The sequence below is a fragment of the Salvelinus namaycush genome, chromosome 23, assembly GCF_016432855.1.
Source record: "Salvelinus namaycush isolate Seneca chromosome 23, SaNama_1.0, whole genome shotgun sequence".
Classification (NCBI taxonomy): Eukaryota; Metazoa; Chordata; class Actinopteri; order Salmoniformes; family Salmonidae; genus Salvelinus; species Salvelinus namaycush.
The window spans coordinates 8,290,545-8,309,192 of record NC_052329.1 but is presented as its reverse complement, the minus strand read 5'-3'; the positions used below and the strand labels follow the sequence as shown (position 1 = coordinate 8,309,192).

General features: G+C 42.9%; 1 protein-coding gene and 1 pseudogene across 1 annotated transcript; both read left to right on the top strand.

The window, feature by feature from the left end:
* The first annotated feature begins 3,509 nt into the window (after positions 1-3,509).
* Positions 3,510-4,325, top strand: LOC120018945 (histidine-rich glycoprotein-like). Its single transcript, XM_038962157.1, has one exon. It carries the CDS (start codon positions 3,510-3,512, stop codon positions 4,323-4,325), a length of 816 nt encoding a protein of 271 aa, XP_038818085.1.
* Positions 4,326-4,376: 51 nt separating this feature from the next.
* On the top strand, positions 4,377-10,546 carry LOC120018944 (annotated as a pseudogene).
* The last annotated feature ends 8,102 nt before the right edge of the window (positions 10,547-18,648 follow it).

Below are 18,648 nucleotides of genomic sequence, written 5' to 3'. Positions count from 1 at the left end.
GTAGAGAGTGTTCCAGAGTAGAGATTGTTCCAGAGTAGAGAGTGTTCCAGGGTAGAAAGTGTTCCAGGGTAGAGATTGTTCCAGAGTAGAGAGTGTTCCAGAGTAGAGAGTGTTCCAGAGTAGAGAGTGTTCCAGAGTAGAGAGTGTTCAGAGTAGAGAGTGTTCGAGGGTAGAGATTGTTCCAGAGTAGAGAGTGTTCCAGGGTAGAGAGTGTTCCAGAGTAGAGAGTGTTCCAGAGTAGAGATTGTTCCAGAGTAGAGAGTGTTCCAGAGTAGAGAGTGTTCCAGAGTAGAGAGTGTTCCAGAGTAGAGATTGTTCCAGAGTAGAGAGTGTTCAGAGTAGAGTTTGTTCCAGAATAAAGAGTAGAGAGTGTTCCAGACTAGAGAGCGCTCCACTGTACAGTGTTCCACAGTCGCTATTTTAATTGGGTATTGACAGTGTCTGCTGTGGCAGGTGGAGGTAAAAGTTAAATGAAAAAGATCTAATCTCTCAATGTTATAATCTCTCAATGTATTAATCAAAGGCACCAAATTCATGCATTTAGCTGTTGAAATTCCTTTCTTGCCCCCGGAACCCCTACTATCTTTAGGCTAAGTCTTCAATGTCTTCAAATCCAAGAAACGCCCCTGCTCTAAATAGCCTACCCTATTCCCCACCTCCATCTCTTCCTTCCTACCTCCTGTCTGTCTTTTGATTTATTTTAAGATTAAAAGAGAGAGAGAGAGAAAAAGTGTAAGAGAAAGAGAGAAAGAGAGAGAGATCACTTTGTTTCAATGACAGTGTGTTATGTCTCCTGCCTCAGAACGACATAACGGTTCTAGACACGTATTATCTGCAACTCTGACACACACACACACACACACACACACACACACACACACACACACACACACACACACACACACACACACACACACACACACACACACACACACACACACACACACACACACACACACACACACACACACACTCATTCATCATTCCAACTTGTAAATTAATCGCTTAATTCTCCCCAACCCCCTGCTTGGACGAATATAGAGGGGAGAGCAAACAGCCCCACAAAGACAACCAATCTGGCCCACATATAATGACTGGTGTTTATAAGCCCTTTTAAATGCTCACATCACATCACCCATAAAGCTGTGTGTCAACATGGCACATCAAAAGCTATGTCTGACCAAGTTATATGTCTGTCGTCTTCTTCTAGGCCCAAAATGTGGGTGGAATAAATATAGACAGTAAATATAAATAAATAAAGGCATTAAAAGAGATGAGTGTGAAATGGGGCAGTTTGAAAGGCAGTCATTTCATGCCTCGTCTTGCCATCAGCTGTAACGCGGCTGGAGTGCACTGGGGACAGGAAGACACATCACAGCATGATGAATCACCACCGCTGACATGTCAATGTGGAGAGGAAGGGGAGGACAGGGAGGATAGGGAGGACAGGGAGGAGGGGAACGATAGGGAGGAGACACCCTAACCAAGTTACCATAGAAATGTAATCTTTAAAAAAAGGCTTGGAACCTCTAACGATAGCTATTTGACCGGTAAACTCATGGGTAAACTCACAATGGCTGCCCAGTATGCCGTCATTGACTTGAATGGGGTGGTATGTTCTATAGATTCTATCTCTATGCGGGTTACATGTCACAAACAAAAAATGTAGGGTTCCTTAAGGGTTCTTTGGTAAGGGTGATGGTTCCATGTGGAACCATACTTACCCAAAGAACCCTTTGAGCCCTTCAATGGTTATTAGGAGTTAATAAAAGTGTTCTCTTTTAGTGATCATCAATATGTAGGGGATGCGGCTCATTAGAATATTTTGATGCGCGGTTTGCGCATAGCTCTTTTTGTGCATCCATTCCAGTGTATCTAGTCTGTTGTGTAATGCCAGGACACGTTATATATGATTATGGCTTGTGACGGTGTCTTGTGAAAGAACTCACATATGGTCTTGTGTCAATTAAGAACGGTTGACTAAATCAGTCAGTGGTTCTCAAGTCTCTCCTCAGGGACCCCCAGCTGTTCCAGAGGTATCTCACTTGATTCCGTAAACATAAGAACAAAACCGATGGAATTTGAACGACATCTGGATATTCTGAGACTATACTTGCACTGTTACTCCTTTATTCCTCTACTAGAACTGATCTGGCTGGTTTGTTGGTTAGTCAGTTGCAGTTGACTTTTCTGTAGAAAAGTATGTCATACTTTTACAGGCTCCCAGCATGGCACCAGGACTAACACAACAGCCACTTGCGTGGACACATAATATTGTGGGATGTGTATGATTTAACACTAAAAGGTCTCCCTGGGATGTTATTGACAACAGCTGTGTCCAGCAGTGAGGGTGTGTTAAACATGGAGAGGAATGGGGAAATAGGCTATGTCGAGGGTCCCCCGGGCCGAATGTAACCCTCAATCCGATTTCATTTGGTTCGTCAATGACGTATTGCCCGCAATACCCATTCACACAGTGTTATTTGTTGTTGCTGTTTGTATACTTTGGGGACATACATTATCATCTGTATTATTCAATATGTTGCAATTCCAAAAAGCAGTATGTAACCCCATGAGGTCACAACACATTGAGCAATGGGAATGACACAACAGTTTCTCAACAACGTCCTTACCACCATGTCCTCTGTGTTGTTGTAACCCTTTGTGAGGTTGCCTTTCGTCCAACCAGTGAAGGTGTCAGTGGGTCACAGCAGCATGAAGGATGATCCCCCACCACCGCTTGTACTGTTGTAGCTTTCTCCTCAAACCACACCAGAGATTAGTACTTCAAAAGACATTATTCACCCTAACAATGTGGCAGAATACCCATGGGGTGTGTCTGACATTTAGCTAGTTTGTTAGCTTGTGTGTGTTTGTGTGTGTGTTTGTTTGTGATAATAATATGTTGGGGGTTGCTTATATCCAACTGTTAAATGGAAGTGTGTTTCTTGCATTTCCCAACTCCCCACTGAGATACTCGCAGGGAGTGGGGTCACAGCCAGGGGTCACCATTGTCCAGTGCCCCTGGATCAATTAGGGGTCAGTGCCTTGCTCAAGGTCACAGCGACAGGTTGTTCACCTTTTTGGCTCCAGTATTCCAACCAGCGACCTTTCGGTTAGTGGCCCAACACTCTAAACTCTAGGCTACCTGCCACCCTGTGTGTGTACGTGTACCTGCTGAGTTGGTGTGTTTCTGTTTGTCTTTGTGCTTCTTGATAAAGGTGCTATTTACTCTCATGAGTTAGCTATGACTGGCTGATGTGACGATCCATTCTTTCACCAAACAGTCATAAAAGTAAAGGGATAGTGGTCAGATACTAGTTTGTGTATTTGTGTGTGTGTGTGTATGTGTGTGCGTGTGTGTGTGTGTGTGTGTGTGTGTGTGTGCGTGTGTCTGTGTGTGTGTGTGTGTGTGTGTGTGTGTGTGTGTGTGTGTGTGTGTGTGTGTGTGTGTGTGTGTGTGTGTGTGTGTGTGTGTGGTCATATGGTTTGGGAAGGTGATATTGATTATGATAAGAAGTCATAAGATACGGTCCATTCCTCCTTTATTTGGTGTGGGCTACGCCACACCTCACCACGCCACACCACACAACGCCACACCACGCCACGCCACGCCACACCACACCACGCCACACCACACCACGCCACGCCACACCACACCACACCACACCACACCATGCCACACCACGCCACACCACGCCACACCACACCACGCCACACCACGCCACACCACGCCACGCCACACCACGCCACACCACGCCACACCACGCCACACCACGCCACACCACGCCACGCCACACCACGCCACACCACACCACACCACGCCACACCACACCACACCACACCACGCCACAGCACTCTATAGCACGCCACGCCACACCACACCACACAACGCCACACCACACAACGCCACACCACGCCACGCCACACCACACCACGCCACACTACACCACGCCACGCCACGCCACACCACGCCACACCACGCCACACCACGCCACACCACGCCACACCACGCCACACCACACCACACCACGCCACACCACACCACGCCACAGCACGCTAAAGCACGCCACGCCACACCACACCAGACAACGACGTGCCACACCACACCACGCCACAGCACACCATGCCACAACACACCACACCATGCCACACCACGCCACAGCACGCTAAAGCACGCCACGCCACACCACACCAGACAACGACACGCCACACCACACCACGCCACAGCACACCATGCCACAACACACCACACCATGCCACACCACGCCACACCACGCCACGCCACACCACACCACACCACGCCACGCCACAGCACGCTATAGCACACCACACCACACCACACAACGCCACACCACTCCACACCTCGCTAGAGCATGCCACACCACAGCACACCACGCCACAGCACACCACGCCACACCACGCCAGACCACACCACACCACGCCACACCACGCCACAGCACGCCACAGCACACCACGCCACACCACACCACGCCACATCAAACCCACACCACGCCACACCACGCCACAGCACACCACGCCACACCACGCCACAGCACGCCACACCACGTCACAGGACACCACAGCACGCCACAGCACACCACAGCATGGGAATATTTGAGTCAGAAACATATTTCAACTGCAAAGGTAAGCTATTTCCACAAACACAGCAGCCAACTAGGTTGGGTTTCATTTAAAGTCCATGAGAAAAGGTAGATATGGAATTGATATCCTGCCTGCCAGTTCTATTCATTCTGCCTCTAAGGTCATGTGAGACTGCTGGGATAATCTGTCTGGTCAGTGCAGACCTGATTAATCCAGGATTTATCCAATATCACAACAAGCAATCACGCTCTCTAATTTTAGATATTAATTTGTTTCCCACTTTCAGCTGAGTAATCTGTTTGGCAAGAAGATGCAGGCGGGTGGGTAGGTTTCTGCACGCCTGTCTGGTGATGAAAGAGTCAGAGGGAGAGATTTGATCATCTCCCACTGTGCACCCGCTCACATAGTCTTATCCTGAAATCAGCTGAATTCATGGTGTCATTAATAGCTGTCAGTCTCCCTCACTCCCTTTTTTCTCCCCTCTCCCTCTGCCCTACTTGTTCTGTGCTTGTTGAAGCCAGTGGCAATCTTTGGAAAATCTTGAATGCTTCAACAAACTAATGGATTTGTAACTATATCAATCATCTCCTACTCTTACTGAGTAATAGTGTGTGTTTATGTTTGTTCTGTGTGTGTTTGATGATGTGTGTTTGTTGATTTGTGTTTCCTGATGTGTGTTTGTTGATGTGTGTTTATTGTGCGTGTGTTTCCTGAAGTGTATTTCCTGATGTATGTTTCCTGATGTGTTTGTTGATGTGTGTTTGTCGATGTATGTGTCTCGATGCTTGTTTGTTGATGTCTGTTTGTTGATGTGTGTTTGTTGTGCGTGTGTTTCCTGATGTGTGTTTGTTGTGTGTGTGTTTCTTGATGTGTGTTTGTTGTGTGTGTGTTTCTTGATGTGTGTTTGTTGTGTGTGTGTTTCCTGATGTGTGTTTCCTGATGTGTGTTTGTTGTGTGTGTGTTTCCTGATGTGTGTTTGTTGTGCGTGTGTTTCTTTATGTGTGTTTGTTGTGTGTGTGTTTCCTGATGTGTGTTTCCTGATGTGTGTTTGTTGTGTGTGTGTTTCCTGATGTGTGTTTGTTGTGCGTGTGTTTCTTTATGTGTGTTTCCTGATGTGTGTTTGTTGTGCGTTTGTTTCTTGATGTGTGTTTGTTGTGCGTGTGTTTCTTTATGTGTGTTTCCTGATGTGTGTTTCCTGATGTGTGTTTGTTGTGTGTGTGTTTCTTGATGTGTGTTTGTTGTGTGTGTGTTTCCTGATGTGTGTTTGTTGTGTGTGTGTTTCCTGATGTGTGTTTGTTGTGTGTGTGTTTCCTGATGTGTGTTTGTTGTGCGTGTGTTTCTTGATGTGTGTTTGTTGTGTGTGTGTTTCCTGATGTGTGTTTGTTGTGTGTGTGTTTCCTGATGTGTGTTTGTTGTGTGTGTGTTTCCTGATGTGTGTTTGTTGTGCGTGTGTTTCTTGATGTGTGTTTGTTGTGCGTGTGTTTCTTGATGTGTGTTTCCTGATGTGTGTTTCTTGATGTGTGTTTGTTGTGTGTGTGTTTCTTGATGTGTGTTTCCTGTGTGTGTGTTTCTTGATGTGTGTTTCTTGATGTGTGTTTGTTGTGTGTGTGTTTCTTGATGTGTGTTTGTTGTGTGTGTGTTTCTTGATGTGTGTTTGTTGTGTGTGTGTTTCTTGATGTGTGTTTGTTGTGTGTGTGTTTCTTGATGTGTGTTTGTTGTGCGTGTGTTTCTTGATGTGTGTTTGCTGTGCGTGTGTTTCCTGATGTGTGGTTCCTGATGTGTGTTTCTTGATGTGTGTTTGTTGTGCTTGTGTTTCTTGATGTGTGTTTGCTGTGCGTGTGTTTCCTGATGTGTGGTTCCTGATGTGTGTTTCTTGATGTGTGTTTGTTGTGCTTGTGTTTCTTGATGTGTGTTTGTTGTGTGTGTGTTTCCTGATGTGTGTTTTTTGTGTGTGTTTGTTTCTTGATGTGTGTTTGTTGTGCGTGTGTTTCTTGATGTGTGTTTGTTGTGCGTGTGTTTCTTGATGTGTGTTTGTTGTGTGTGTGTTTCTTGATGTGTGTTTGTTGTGCGTGTGTTTCTTGATGTGTGTTTGTTGTGCGTGTGTTTCTTGATGTGTGTTTGTTGTGTGTGTGATTGTTGTGCGTGTGTTTCTTGATGTGTTAGTGTCTCTTAATCTTTGTACCAAAATTTATATTTGTGTCGACTTCCAAAATCTTTAATGTGTTTTGACCTCTCCAGACGTGAACATGTTACCATGGTGACCAGTCACAAACACACATCACCCTGTCACTCCTGCTGTTCCACAATCTCCCGGCCCCAGTGGCTCAGGTTGATGACCTCATCGATGACCTCATTGTCGCCACAAACCGTGGCAGAGTTCAGGGCACTCAGCTTCCTGTGCCAAGTGGTGGATATGTCAGAGTATTCCTGGGAATTCCCTATTGGATCCCCCCTCGGTTGCGGAACTGCGTTTTCATCCTACTAAGCCTGCAAAGAGGCTGACCGGTGTAAAGCACACTACACGCAACTCCAACTCCTTCCAACCCCGGGATACAACTTTTCCTTGTAGGGATATGACATCAGAATGATGATGTAGGCCTGTATAGTAAACAAACATACAGTGGGGCAAAAAAGTATTTAGTCAGCCACCAATTGTGCAAGTTCTCCCACTTAAAAAGATGAGACAGGCCTGTAATTTTCATCATAGGTACACTTCAACTATGACAGACAAAATGAGAAAAAAAATCCAGAAAATCACATTGTAGGATTTTTAATGAATTTATTTGCAAATTATGGTGGAAAATAAGTATTTGGTCACCTACAAACAAGCAAGATTTCTGTCAGACCTGTAACTTCTTCTTTAAGAGGCTCCTCTGTCCTCCACTCGTTACCTGTATTAATGGCACCTGTTTGAACTTGTTATCAGTATAAAAGACACCTGTCCACAACCTCAAACAGTCACACTCCAAACTCCACTATGGCCAAGACCAAAGAGCTGTCAAAGGACACCAGAAACAAAATTGTAGACCTGCACCAGGCTGGGAAGACTGAATCTGCAATAGGTAAGCAGCTTGGTTTGAAGAAATCAACTGTGGGAGCAATTATTAGGAAATGGAAGACATACAAGACCACTGATAATCTCCCTCTATCTGGGGTACCACGCAAGATCTCACCCCGTGGGGTCAAAATGATCACAAGAACGGTGAGCAAAAATCCCAGAACCACACGGGGGGACCTAGTGAATGACCTGCAGAGAGCTAGGACCAAAGTAACAAAGCCTACCATCAGTAACACACTACGCCGCCAGGGACTCAAATCCTGCAGTGTCAGACGTGTCCCCCTGCTTAAGCCAGTACATGTCCAGGCCCGTCTGAAGTTTGCTAGAGAGCATTTGGATGATCCAGAAGAAGATTGGGAGAATGTCATATGGTCAGATGAAACCAAAATAGAACTTTTTGGTAAAAACTCAACTCGTCGTGTTTGGAGGACAAAGAATGCTGAGTTGCATCCAAAGAACACCATACCTACTGTGAAGCATGGTGGTGGAAACATCATGCTTTGGGGCGGTTTTTCTGCAAAGGGACCAGGACGACTGATCCATGTAAAGGAAAGAATGAATGGGGCCATGTATCGTGAGATTTTGAGTGAAAACCTCCTTCCATCGGCAAGGGCATTGAAGATGAAACGTGGCTGGGTCTTTCAGCATGACAATGATCCCAAACACACTGCCCGGGCAACGAAGGAGTGGCTTCGTAAGAAGCATTTCAAGGTCCTGGAGTGGCCTAGCCAGTCTCCAGATCTCAACCCCATAGAAAATCTTTGGAGGGAGTTGAAAGTCCGTGTTGCCCAGCAACACCCCCAAAACATCACTGCTCTAGAGGAGATTTGCATGGAGGAATGGGCCAAAATACCAGCAACAGTGTGTGAAAAACTTGTGGAGACTTACAGAAAACGTTTGACCTCTGTCATTGCCAACAAAGGGTATATAACAAAGTATTGAGATAAACTTTTGTTATTGACCAAATACTTATTTTCCACCATATTTTGCAAATAAATTCATTAAAAATTTAATTTTTTTCCCTCATTTTGTCTGTCATAGTTGAAGTGTACCTATGATGAAAATTACAGGCCTCTCTCATCTTTTTAAGTGGGAGAACTTGCACAATTGGTGGCTGACTAAATACTTTTTTGCCCCACTGTATCTTATTACATATACATGAATGTACTGCATATGTTTGTGTGCCTTTAAATCTGTTCATGTTAGTGACTGTCTACAGTCATTGAATACGGTTACATGCACTGGTCTGGTTAATATAGTAGTTTGTTTAAAACGTTTACATGTTTTGTAAGAAGAACGATTCCCCTAATAATCCTGTTTACATGGACACATCTGAGATCTGGAGACTGTCACGCCCTGACCTTAGTTCCTTGTTTATGTCTCTATTTTGGTTTGGTCAGGGCGTGAGTTGTGGTGGGCATTCTATGTTTTGTTCTATGTTTTGTATTTCTATGTGTTTGGCCTGGTATGGTTCCCAATCAGATGCAGCTGTCAATCGTTGTCTCTGATTGAGAACCATACTTAGGTAGTCTGTTCCCACCTGTGTTTGTGGGTAGTTGTTTTCTGTTTAGTGTTTTTCACCTTTCAGGACTTTTTCGGTTATTCCCTTTTGTTATTTTTGTGTTTAGTGTTCAGTTATAATACATTTAACATAGACACGTACCACCCTGCATTTTGGTCCTCACCTTCTTCCACCAACAGCCGTTACGGAGAGCTGATGTCACTCTGATAAATGCAGAACATCTCCTATCTATATAAAACATTCTACCACAGTGACCATGTTATTTTGGGAAGCATATTTGATTCTGAGTTCGGACATCTAAAGTTTGTACGTGAAAACTACTTCTATGACCTATACATTCAGTTGTTCCAAACTCACTTCACTTCACAAAGAGGGAGGCTCTCTTGGCTGGTGCTGGAACATGCTCAGATCACATACACAGCTGGAACGCCCATTAAGGTGTTTACACGTCCTAATCATTTTAAATATTGTTTAGAAAACCAGGTGTTTTAATCAGCATAGGCTTACTTCAATTTTGATTAAGATAAGCAGAGTAAGGTGTTTACATGATTATTGCATAATCTGTTTACTGACATAATCCATTTAGTATCAAATTATTACTGTGTATGTAAACATGCGCCATGTTATTTTGTAATCAAGTTGTTAACTACACATGTTTGACTATGAATTCCTTACTCCCAGGGTTCCGTGGAGCTGAGATGTGGACCCCCAACAGCAAGATGAGTGAAGACTCTCTTTACCTCAACATATGGACTCGTCCCCAAATGGACACATCCTAAACGTTCCAAGAGCTCCTCCCCTGGTTCCTCATTGGCTCCTGTCATGATGTGGCTCTATGGGGGTGTGTTCACTGCAGGCACTGTCCTGGAACTATAAAGTGAAACTAATATACTTATATTTATATTTTCAATGTACACCAATAATAAAGTTTGTTTTGATTGGACACAGGCTCGGTCCGTTGTATTTCCTGTCTCTTCCTGATAGCGAGGTTGTCCGTGGCGACGATGGAATGCATGACCAGCGTGTGGCTCTGTACTGGGTAGCCAATAACATCGCTGCCTTTGGCAGAGACCCTTCAAAAGTTACTCAGCTTTTTTTCTATCACTCTTTTTTATTCTTATTCTTTGTTTTACCATCTTTAATTAATCTCCTTTTTATGTTGGCTGCATCTGTGGGTCTCCATCTCCTCTCCCCTGGCAGCCATGGTCTGTTCAACAGGGCGATACTACAGAGTGGTTCCCATAACACTCCATTGGCTGTCATGACTCAACAGCAGGCCTGGAACAGGACCCTGTCCCTGGGTAGGCTGATGGGTTTGTCCCCTGACACCTTTGGCTGTCCTGGAGCAGTGTCTACAGTGAGGATAACATCAACCAGCAGGTCACTGTCCTGTCTCTCCCCGCACACATAGCATTGCCTTTCACCCCTTCTGTCGACCAAAACTTCCTACCAGACATGCCCGAGGTGTGTGTGAATCTGTGGTTGCTTGTAGGGCCAAAAGGCGCTGAACAAACAAGCATTTGACATTCTTGTATGTTTCCAATGGCATTAAGTCATACTGTCTAATCTTCTCTGTCAGGTCCTATAGATTCTGCTCCGGACGGGCAACTTCCTGAAGACAGAGGTGCTGATTGGTTCGAACCAAGACGAGTGGACCCACTTCCTGGTTTACAGGGAACTGGGATATGACATCACTAGCCAGAGCCTGATCAGCAGGGACGACTTCCTGAAAGGGGTGGACCTAGTGCTTATGGGGTTCGGTGATGTCACAAGGGAGATGGCCATCTTCCAGTACAGTACACTGATTGGACAGATAAGAATAATGGGATGAAGCATCATGATTTGCTTGCACAAATGGTGGGAGACCTTTGCCCAGAGGTAAGGACAACATATTGAAGAGTTCCACAAAGCTCTAATGCAGGGCTCTCCAACTCTGTTCCAGGAGAGCTACCCTCTTTTACGTTTTTTATCCATCCCCAATTGTAACTAACCTGATTCATTTTATCAACCAGCTAATTATTAGAATCAGGTTGGAGTGAAAGCGTACAGGACGGTAGCTCTCAAGGAACAAGGTTGGAGAGCCCTGCTCTAATATTTGCCACAAATCTTGAATGTAAATCAATGTATTATTTACATGGAATGTTGAGTTGTGTAGTTAGTATTTGGTCCCTTCTACGCAGTTTGTAATGAACTCTCTGATCATCACCATACCTACAAACAGAACACGGGGGGTAAGGCCTGCCCCTTCCTGTTTGACCACCACTCCTCCAACAATCCCTGGCCGGCGTGGATGGGCGTGATGCAAGGCTATGAGATTGAGTTTATCTTTGGAATGCCGCTGAACAGTACCCTGGGATACATAGAGGAGGAAGTGGTCATGAGCAGGAGGAGGATGAAGTCCTGGGCCAACATGGGTAGGACCGGGTGAGAGAGACCTCATATAGATGTTATATAGACATGGCTGAGACCAGGTGAGGCCTCTTATACAACACATTGGGAAAGTATTCAGAAACTTTGACTTTTTCCACATTTTGATAGGTTACAGCCTTATTCTAAAATTTATCGAGTTTACACTACCTTTCAAAAGTTTGGGGTCACTTAGAATTGTCCTTGTTGTTGAAAGAAAATCAATTATTTTGTCCATTAAAATAACATAACATTGATCAGAAATACAGTATAGACACTGTTAATGTTGTAAATGACTATTGTAGCTCGAAACGGCTAATTTTTTAATGGAATATCTACATAGGCAAACAGAGGCCCATTATCAGCAACCATCACTCTTATGTTCCAATGGCACATTGTGTTAGCTAATCCAAGTTTATAATTTTAAAAGGCTAATGGATCATTAGAAAATCCTTTTGCAATTATGTTAGTACAGCTGAAAGCTATTGTGATGATTAAAGAAGCAATACAACTGGCATTTAGACTAGTTGAGTAACTGGAGCTTCAGCATTTGCGGGTTTGATTACAGGCTCAAAATGGCCAAAAACAAAAAACGTCCTTCTGCAACTCGTCAGTCTATTCTTGTTCTGAGAAATGAAGGCTATTCCATGCGAGAAATTGCCATGAAACTGAAAATCTCGTACAACGCTGTCTACTACTCCCTTCACAGAACAGCACAAACTGGCACTAACCAAAATAAAAAAGAGGAGTGGGAGGCCCTGGTGCACAACTGATTAAGAGGACAAGTACATTAGAGTGTCTAGTTTGAGAAACAGACGACTCATCCCCACAGTGAAGCATGTTGGTGACAGCATCATGCTGTGGGGATGTTTTTCAGCAGCAGAGACTGGGGGACTAGTCAGAATCGAGACAAAGTTGATAGGAGCAAAGTACAGAGACATCCTTGAATGAAACCTGCTCCAGAGCGCTCAGTACCTCAGACTGGGTTGAGGGTTCACCTTCCAACATGACAACGACAAGTCTCTGAATGTCCTTGAGTGGCCCAGCCAGAGCCTGGACTTGAACCCGATCGAACATCTCTGGAGAGATCTGAAAATAGCTATGCAGCAATGCTCCCCATCCAACCTCACATATCTTGAGAGGATCTGCACAGAAGAATTGCATAAATCCCCAAATACACATGGGCCAAGCTTGTAGTGTCATACCCATGAAGACTCAAGGCTGCAATTGCTTCCAAAGGTGCTTCAACAAAGTACTGAGTAAAGGGTCTGAATACTTATGTACCTTTAAATTTTATATTTTGTCTTTGTAATACATTTGCAAAAATTTCTAACAAACTGTATTTCCTTTGTCATTGTGGGATATGTGTAGAAAAAAAAGCTTTTTAATTAATTTTAGAATAAGGGTGTAACGTAACAAAATGTGGAAAAAGTCAAGGGGTCTGAATACTTTCCAAAGGCACTGTATACTGAACAAAATTATAAAGAGCAACATGTAAAGTGTTGGTCCCATATTTTATGAGCTGAAATAATAGATCCCAGAAATGTTCCATACACACAAAAAGCTTTGTGTGAGGGGACAATAAAAGGCCACAAATGTGCAATTTTGTCACACAAGACAATGCCAGAAGTTTTGAGAGAGCATGCAATTGGCAGGCTGCCTGCAGGAATGTCCACCAGAGCTGTTACCAACATCATTTTTGAGAATTTGGCAGTACGTCCAACCGGACTCACAACCGCAGACCACTTGTAACCACACCAGCCAAGGACATCTACATCCGGCTTATTTACCGTCTGGACCGTCTGAGACCAGCCACAAGGGAAGCTGATATAACTTTTTTTCTGTCTGTAATAAAGCCCTTTTGTGGGGAAAAACATAATATGTGACCGACCAGTAGAAATCAATCTTATGTAGCAACATTTGACATGGTGTTTTTTACATTGGAAAAAAGTTGAGACTCAGAGCTACAAAATGGTATATCATACACTACAGTTGAGGAACAATGGCAAAGTAATTTTGCTTGGAAAGTTGATAAACTTGTAAACTCACTTTTGAGAAAATGGCCTTTAGAAGTTTGGTTATACTACTGGAGAGCCCTTTTTTGTCTACACCCATTCAGTATCATTCACACCATCTTAAGCTTTAGCCCTACCCATCTCTTTAAGGGCTGATCCGAGCGTTCTGTACTAAAAACAGCAGTCAAGCACCCAAGCTAACTTGCTAGCTACTACCAGACACAAAAGAGAAAACAGCTCACTGAACATTACTCACCCTAGCAGAGCTGGTTAGGCTGTTATGTTATCCAGTGAGTTGGTGAGTTTCGTAAATTCATAGCGTTTCGCTCTCAGCGCTTTCAAGCGCAAACTGGACACTCTGGCCAAGGAGTAGGGTCGATCTGAGTAGGGTTGATGGCTAGCTTGCTAGCTACTTCCAGACAGATAATGAGAGAACATCCCACTCTGACCATTTTACTCGCCCTAGCAGAGCTGGTTAGGCTGTTTTCATGTTAGTCAGAGCGTTGGTGTCTGTAACTGTGCTCCTGGCAACAATTTAATTACGCTTTTTTGCTGACATTTACTGACACCGGCCATATTCAACGGGTGTTGAGCATTCGTAAATTCATCAGTTATTCTGCGCGATGGAAAACTCAGACCAGAGTATTTTGTTAAGACATGTAGATGGCTAGCTAGGTAAACAATAAACCATAATCCCAACTCATGACGTTACTACCCTGCATGAATCTGCAGGTAGCTAACCAACCAAGTTCAATAGCTAACATTAGGCTATAACTAGTCAAGCAAATAGGTCTGAGATACGAATAATAAGATCATACACGTAACGGTAGCTAGCGAGCCAGACAGCTGATGTTAGCTAGCTAGCTTACAGTACACTATAACTTGAAATGAAATCAAATTTAGAAATGTGTAATATCTGAAAATGTAGCTAGCTAGACTATTTTACCTGTGGTCTGAAATTGTAGTAGATAGCCAAAGCAAATTAACCAGCTAGTAAGTCTATCAACAGTTGTTGCCGAGACATTCTATTGAAATGGATACTTGCATAGTAAAGTCTTTGTTAAGACATGTAGCTAGCTAGCTAGCTAGGAATACAATGAACCATGAATCTGCAAATAGCTAACCAACCAGGTTCAATGTTAGCAAGCTAACATTAGGCTATAACTAGTCAAGCAAATAGGTCTGAGATACGACTAATAAGATCATACACATAACGTTAGCTACGAGCCAGCCAGCTAGTTAGCTAGATAACAGTACACTTTAACTTGAAATGAAAACACTTTCAGTCAAAATTAGAAACGTGTAATATCTGAAAATTAAGCTAGCTAGACTTTCTTACTTGTATACATCATCGATGGACGCGTCTTATGTTGGATGCCATGGTTGCCTTTAGTTTGAAGATTTAAGCCAGATACAGATTTCTCCATCTCCTTACCTATCATACTCGAATTCCACTGATTTCAAAACTCAGTCCGCCAGAAAGTGGAGAGCATACAAGTAACGTTAGCTAGCGAACAGTACACTTTCACTTGACATTAGGCTTATGCAGTTTTACTATGCGATACATAAAACAGCAGCGTTAGAGAGAGTTACCTAGGCACACTGACCAGCTCAAATAGACAGAAGTGTGCTATACGGCAGGCCAATCCAAACTCATCTTTCGGCACATCCAGTCCAATCATTATGTCAGCCAATCATCGCAAGCGGGAAGGTTCCTGCCTTTTTCTGTGGCTAAACCAACTAGGCTCGTAATTTAACAATTTTATTCATATTTACCGATGGCATACAAGTTTGGTATTAAGGCATATGAAAGTTCACATGTTCCAGAAAGCACTTCTGCCCCCCAAAAAGTTACGTTCGAACAGCTCTCCGGTGAAGTAGTGACCCGCAACAATCGTCTAGTTTCCAGAAACGGGTCACATATTCTGATTGGCTGGGCCTGGCTCCCCAGTGGGAGTACCCCTGCCCAGTCAAGTGAAATCCATAGATTAGGGCCTAATTCATTTATTTCAATTGACTAATTCCTTATATGAACTGTAACTCAGAACAATCTTTGAAATTGTATACCTTTGAAGTTGGAAGTTTACATACACTTAGGTTGGAGTCATTAAAACTCATTTTTCAAACACTCCACAAAATTCTTGTTAACACACTACAGTTCTGGCAAGTCAGTTAGGACATCTACTCTGTGCATGACACAAGTAATTTTTCCAACAATTGTTTACAGACAGATTATTTCACTTATAATTCACTGTATCACAATTCCAGTGGGTCAGAAGTTTACATACACTAAGTTGACTGTGCCTTTAAACAGCATGGAAAATTCTAGAAAATTATGTCATGGCTTTAGAAGCTTCTGATAGGCTAATTGACATAATTTGAGTCAATTGAAGGTGTACCTATGGATGTATTTGAAGGCCTACCTTCAAACTCAGTGCCTCTTAGAGTGAAATAATGGGAAAATCAAAAGAAATCAGCCAACCTCAGAAAAACATTGGAAACCTCCGCAAGTCTGGTTCATCCTTGGGAGCAATTTCCAAATGCCAAAAGATACCACGTTCATCTGTACGAACAATATAACACAAGTATAAACACTATGGGACCATGCAGTTGTCATTCAACTCAGGAAGGATACACATTCTGTCTCCTAGAGATGAACATACTTTGGTGAGAAAAGTGCAAATCAATCCCAGAACAACAGCAAAGGACCTTGTGAAGATGCTGGAGGAAACAGGTACAAAATTATCTATATTCACAATAAAACAAGTCCTAAATCGACATAACCTGAAAGGCCACTCAGCAAGGAAGAAGCCACTGCTTCAAAACAGTCATAAAAAGCCAGACTACGGTTTGCAACTTTTCATGGGGACAAAGATCATACTTTTTGGAGAAATGTCCTCTTGTCTGATGAAACAAAAATAGAACTGTTTGGCCATAATGACCATCGTTATGTTTGGAGGAAAAAGGGGGACGCTTGCAAGCCGAAGGACACCATCCCAGCAGTGAAGCACGGGGGTGGCAGCATCATGTTGTGGGGGTGCTTTGCTGCAGGAGGGACTGGTGCACTTCACAAAATAGAATGGCATAATGAGGAAGGAAAAATAGGTTGATGTATTGAAGCAACAACTCAAAACATCAGTCAGGAAGTTAAAGCTTGGTCGCAAGTGGGTCTTCCAAATGGACAATGACCCCAAGCATACTTCCGAAGTTGTGGCAAAATGGCTTAAGGACAACAAAGTCAAGGTATTGGAGTGGCCATCACAAAGCCTTGACCTCAATCCCATAGACAATTTGTTCGCAGAACTGAAAAAGTGTGTGCAAGGATGCCTTCAAACATGACTCAGTTACACCAGCTCTGTCAAGAGAATGGGCCAAAATTCACCCAACTTAATGTGGGAAGCTTGTGGAAGGCTACCTGAAACGTTTGACCTAAGTCAAACATTCTAAAGGCAATGCTACCAAATACTAATTGAGTGTATGTAAACTTCTGACCCACTGGGAAGTGATGAAAGAACTAAAAGCTGAAATAAATCATTCTCTCTATTATTATTCTGACATTTCACATTAGTAAAGTAAAGTGGTGATCCTAACTGACCTAAAACAGGGACTTTTTAATTGGATTTAGTGTCAGGAATTGTAAAAAAGTGAGTTAACCTGTCTGGCACCAGCGTTCCGCTAGCGGAACTCCTCCCACATTCCACTGAAAAGGCAGAGCGCGAAATTCAAAAGATATTTTTTAGAAATATTTAACTTTCACACATGAACAAGTCCAATACAGCAAATGAAAGATACACATCTTGTGAATCCAGTCAACAATCCGATTTTTAAAATGTTTTACAGCGAAAACACCACATATATTTATGTTAGCTCACCACCAAATACAAAAAAGGACAGACATTTTTCACAGCACAGGTAGCATGCACAAAGCCAACCTAACTAACCAAGAACCAACCAAACTAACCAAGAAACAACTTCATCAGATGACAGTCTTATAACATGTTATACAATAAATCTATGTTTTGTTCGAAAAATGTGCATATTTGAGGTATAAATCAGTTTTACATTGCAGCTACCATCACAGCTACCGTCAGAAATAGATCCGAAGCAGCCAGAGTAATTACAGACACCAACGTCAAATACCTAAATACTCATCATAAAACATTTCTGAAAAATCGATGGTGTACAGCAAATTAAGACAAACATCTTGTGAATCCAGCGAATATTTTCCGATTTTTTAAGTGTTTTACAGCGAAAACACAATATAGCATTATATTAGCTTACTACAATAGCCTACCACACTTCCGCATTCATTCATCAAGGCACGTTAGCGATAGCAATAGGCACGTTAGCGATAGCGAATAAACCAGCAAAATATAATTTTTGACTAACCTTGATAAGCTTCATCAGATGACAGTCCTATAACATCAGGTTATACATACACTTATGTTTTGTTCGAAAATGTGCATATTTAGAGCTGAAATCAGTGGTTATACATTGTGCTAACGTAGCATCTTTTTCCCACAACGTCCGGATATTTTTCTGACACTTTTTCTGACACACATATTCTGACCAAATAACTATTCATAAACATAACTAAAAAATACATGTTGTATAGGAAATGATAGATACACTAGTTCTTAATGCAATCGCCGTGTTAGAATTCTAAAAATAACTTCATTACGACATCCAGCTTAGGTATAGCGAGAGAGTACCCAAAAGCTGGGCGCAAACGACTAGTACAACATGTTCGACAGATATATGAAATAGCATCATAAAATGGGTCCTACTTTTGCTGATCTTTCATCAGAATGTTGTACAAGGGGTCCTTTGTCGGGAACAATCGTTGTTTGGATTTAGAACGGCCTTTTTCCCTCTCGATTTAGGTCTCGATTTACACAATACATGTATATTTTGTTCGATAAAGTTAATATTTATATCCAAAAATCTTAGTTACCTTGGCGCGTTATGTTCAGTAATGTTTTGCCTCCAAGACATCTGGTGATTTTGCAGAGAGCCACATCAATTTATAGAAATACTCATAA

Bases quoted from the DNA above. Each gene is read 5' to 3' on its own strand.
- LOC120018945 (XM_038962157.1), top strand. From the start codon at position 3,510: ATGATAAGAAGTCATAAGATACGGTCCATTCCTCCTTTATTTGGTGTG.